Source organism: Lolium perenne, chromosome 1, assembly GCF_019359855.2.
Source record: "Lolium perenne isolate Kyuss_39 chromosome 1, Kyuss_2.0, whole genome shotgun sequence".
Taxonomy (NCBI): domain Eukaryota; kingdom Viridiplantae; phylum Streptophyta; class Magnoliopsida; order Poales; family Poaceae; genus Lolium; species Lolium perenne.
This window is the reverse complement of record NC_067244.2, coordinates 181522895-181526297: the sequence shown is the minus strand read 5'-3', so window position 1 is coordinate 181526297 and position 3403 is coordinate 181522895. Positions and strand designations below refer to the sequence as shown.

General features: G+C 51.2%; 1 protein-coding gene across 1 annotated transcript; it reads left to right on the top strand.

Moving 5' to 3' along the window:
• The first annotated feature begins 680 nt into the window (after positions 1–680).
• Positions 681–1961, top strand: LOC127314857 (chitinase 2-like). Its single transcript, XM_051345389.2, has one exon. It carries the CDS (start codon positions 690–692, stop codon positions 1752–1754), a length of 1065 nt encoding a protein of 354 aa, XP_051201349.1. The 5' UTR covers positions 681–689; the 3' UTR covers positions 1755–1961.
• The last annotated feature ends 1442 nt before the right edge of the window (positions 1962–3403 follow it).

Sequence of the window (3403 nt, the reverse complement as noted above, 5' to 3'; positions counted from 1 at the left end):
AGAGAACCATTTGAAAAATGCGGTTAAAGATCTTTTCCTCGCAACGTCCAATAGCTCCTTGGTCGCAAACTCCATGGGCAGCCATCTTTCCGCCATTGGACGTCGCACAACCTCACAACTCACTTCACATGAATCTCACAGATGTAGGTTTGAACTGATAATTGCAACCTGGCATGAAACCAATTAGCTAGCCAAAGCAAATGAAGTGGCGTTTCTGGTTTGTATAAACAGTCCCGTAAAATGAGACCATGCATGATTCTCTCAAATCTCAATCTCTCAATGAGACTGTAGAAAACAAAAGACAGTCGCAACTCGATCAGCTCGCAAGTTGGTGTTTATTCGCATGAGTAGAAAACAAACCTGTGATTTGTATACTACATTACTACTACATATAAGGAGGAGGTATTCACAAATTACAACAAGCTGGTTGCAAGTTAAAATTAATCGTTCGCCAAGCTTATCAGTCGCTTATTTAACATCTCCAAACGCAGTTACGTTACGTGCGGGACCCACGAGCCAAATGCGGTCACATTACACATCTGAGTCAAAGCCTGCAGACCGAATCACGAAGCAGTATCAGGGACGTCCAGCTAGCTAGGTTTGGGGATGAAGTTTCGGTAGCTTAACCCCAGAGTTGAGTGTATAAATAGGCTGCATGTCGCTCCTTATTTGGCACCAAACACACAACCATGTCCTCACCGAGAGCTCAGAGTCTGGCGAGAGCGGCGACGGCCATTCTGGCCGTGCTGGTCGCAGCGCTCGCCACGGCCGCTCGAGCCCAGATGTGCGGCTCCCAGGCCGGCGGAGCGCTGTGCCCTAACTGCCTCTGCTGCAGCGAGTGGGGGTATTGCGGCAGCACCGACCAGTACTGCGGCGCTGGCTGCCAGAGCCAGTGCGACGGCACCTGCGCCCCACCTTCCCCACCCATCGCCCCTCCCCCCACCATCCCCCCTCCCCCTGCCGTCCCCTCTCCCCCCGCCGGCCCTGGCTTGGGGTCCATCTTGTCCAGGGAGCTCTTTGAGGAGATGCTCCTCCACCGCAACAACGCCGCGTGCCCGGCCCGCGGGTTCTACACCTACGACAGGTTCCTCGAGGCGGCCGCCAAGTTCCCGGAGTTCGCGGAGGGGCTGAGCACCGACACGCGAAAGAGAGAGGTGGCCGCGTTCCTTGGCCAGACGTCCCACGAGACCACCGGCGGGTGGCCGACGGCGCCTGACGGCCCATACGCATGGGGCTACTGCTTCAATCGGGAGGTCAACCCGTCGTCGGACTACTGCGACACCAGCAACTCGGACTGGCCATGCGCGCCTGGCAAGCGGTACTACGGCCGCGGGCCCATGCAGCTCTCATGGAACTACAACTACGGCCAGGCGGGGCGCGCGCTCGGCTTGGACCTTCTGTCCAACCCGGACCTGGTGGAGACGGACGACATGGTGTCGTTCGAGACGGCGCTGTGGTTCTGGATGACCCCGCAGGGGAACAAGCCGTCGTCGCACGACGTCATCACGGACCAGTGGACCCCTACGCCCGCGGACATCGCTGCCAACCGCGTTCCGGGCTACGGCGTCATCACAAACATCATCAACGGAGGCCTCGAGTGCGGCATCGGCCCCGACCCCCGTGTCGCCGACCGCATCGGCTTCTACAAGCGCTACTGCGACCTCCTCGGCGTCAGCTACGGGCCCAACCTCGACTGCGACAACCAGAGGTCCTTCGCCTGGGGGCTCTCGGCTGGGCTCGCCGCGCAGCAGTGAAAACGGCCAGCCCTTTACTGTGTAAGCTTGCCGCTTGCGGGCTTCCTTTCTAGATCTTTTTTCTTATCGTAAACTTGTGCGTTGTGATTCGGGTACGTGTGATCACCCGTGTAACTTTTCCCGGAGCTTTCTACTGTCAAAGCTCCCTCGAGTCAACAACGAGTTAATAAAAGAGCGGAAAGTCTTCTCGCTCATGCATTTCTATCACGACTCTTTGGAACAAATTGCTACTGTGTATGATGTCCTTGTGATCGACCGACTGATAGCCATATAGTATATATAACTGGTTAGAAAATAGCTCCAGTATTTAGATTTTCTGTTTAGCAAAGAAAGATTTTATGGTGCATTCTACACATTAAGTTTTTTTTTGAGACAAATTCTACACATTAAGTGTGTAGTATATATGCCGATCTAGTGGCTAACATTAAATGGGCCAGAGTCAGGCCTAAGGACAAGCCTCTCCTTCTAATTACTGCTGTTAGGGGTGTAATCTATAATATCTAAGTAGAAGCAACCCACTAATTTGATTTCTCTTAACATGCAAGCATGACACGTCACCACAATTATTTCTATTGGCTTTCATCATTGCTGATGTCCTTCCGTGTCCCCTACTACACGCAGCTGTTGAACCACGTTTTTAGAGCAAGTACAATAAGTTATAATCAACTGGCTACAAGGATTAAAATAATATATTTATGTCTAGTTTTTTTTCGAAATGAGGATGAAACCCCGGCTTCTGCATCATGATGATGCACACGGCCTTTTATTTAAAAGATTCCAACAGTATCAAAGTCTTACAACTCAACCATCGCCAAGAATTGATACAAAAATCAACCAGCGAAACATGCCAGAACTACTCTGAAAACACATCAAAGTTGTCTCCTAAAATGCCGCCAACCAGCCTGTGACCAAATATCCTGAGCGACCATCTGGAGCCGTGTGCATCCAGAAGGTATAGCATCCCTCTGTCCCTCCGGCGAGAGCTGAACCCAATGCGACACCATATGGATAACCTGCAAAAAATGATAAGATTTTTTTTGTTAAAAACGATATCATTTCTGACCCTCCATATAGACCAACATAAGGCAGAGACCCCAATACGGATATTTATGTCTAGTTGGAGGAGAGAGAAGAGGAGAAAGATTGTAAGTGAGCTCTTATGCAAGAGCTAGTTCTAGCACGTGCTCCTAGGCAACTTGTGTGAATCAAATGTGGGTCATCCATTGAGAAACTAGTACATTCTTATAGCCAACTATTGTACTTGTTGGCTACATGTTAGGGCATCTCCAATGGGGCGACGCATTTCAGCGTCTGAAAATGTCCGCGCGCGTCCGTTTGCGTCGGCCGAAATGGTCGAAATCGACCGCGCGTCCGTTTGCGTCAGAGGGTGGCTCCAGCGGCACGGCACATTTTTTCTCGAATTTCCATTTTTTATAACATGAAAACATAATTTACATAGTAAAAGACATTGAAAAAAAAAACCTAAACGCATGCGCCTAATGGTTCTCCTCGTCGTTGTCGATCACGACGAGCTCCGGTACCACCCACGGTCAGTTAGGAACCGGCGGAACATACGCTGGACGCGTCGACGGTGCTGGAGGTGGAGGAACCCAGGCTTGTGGTGGAGGTGGAGGATCCCAGGCCTGTGG

Coding starts and splice junctions, on each gene's coding strand:
- LOC127314857 (XM_051345389.2), top strand. CDS start 690: ATGTCCTCACCGAGAGCTCAGAGTCTGGCGAGAGCGGCGACGGCCATT.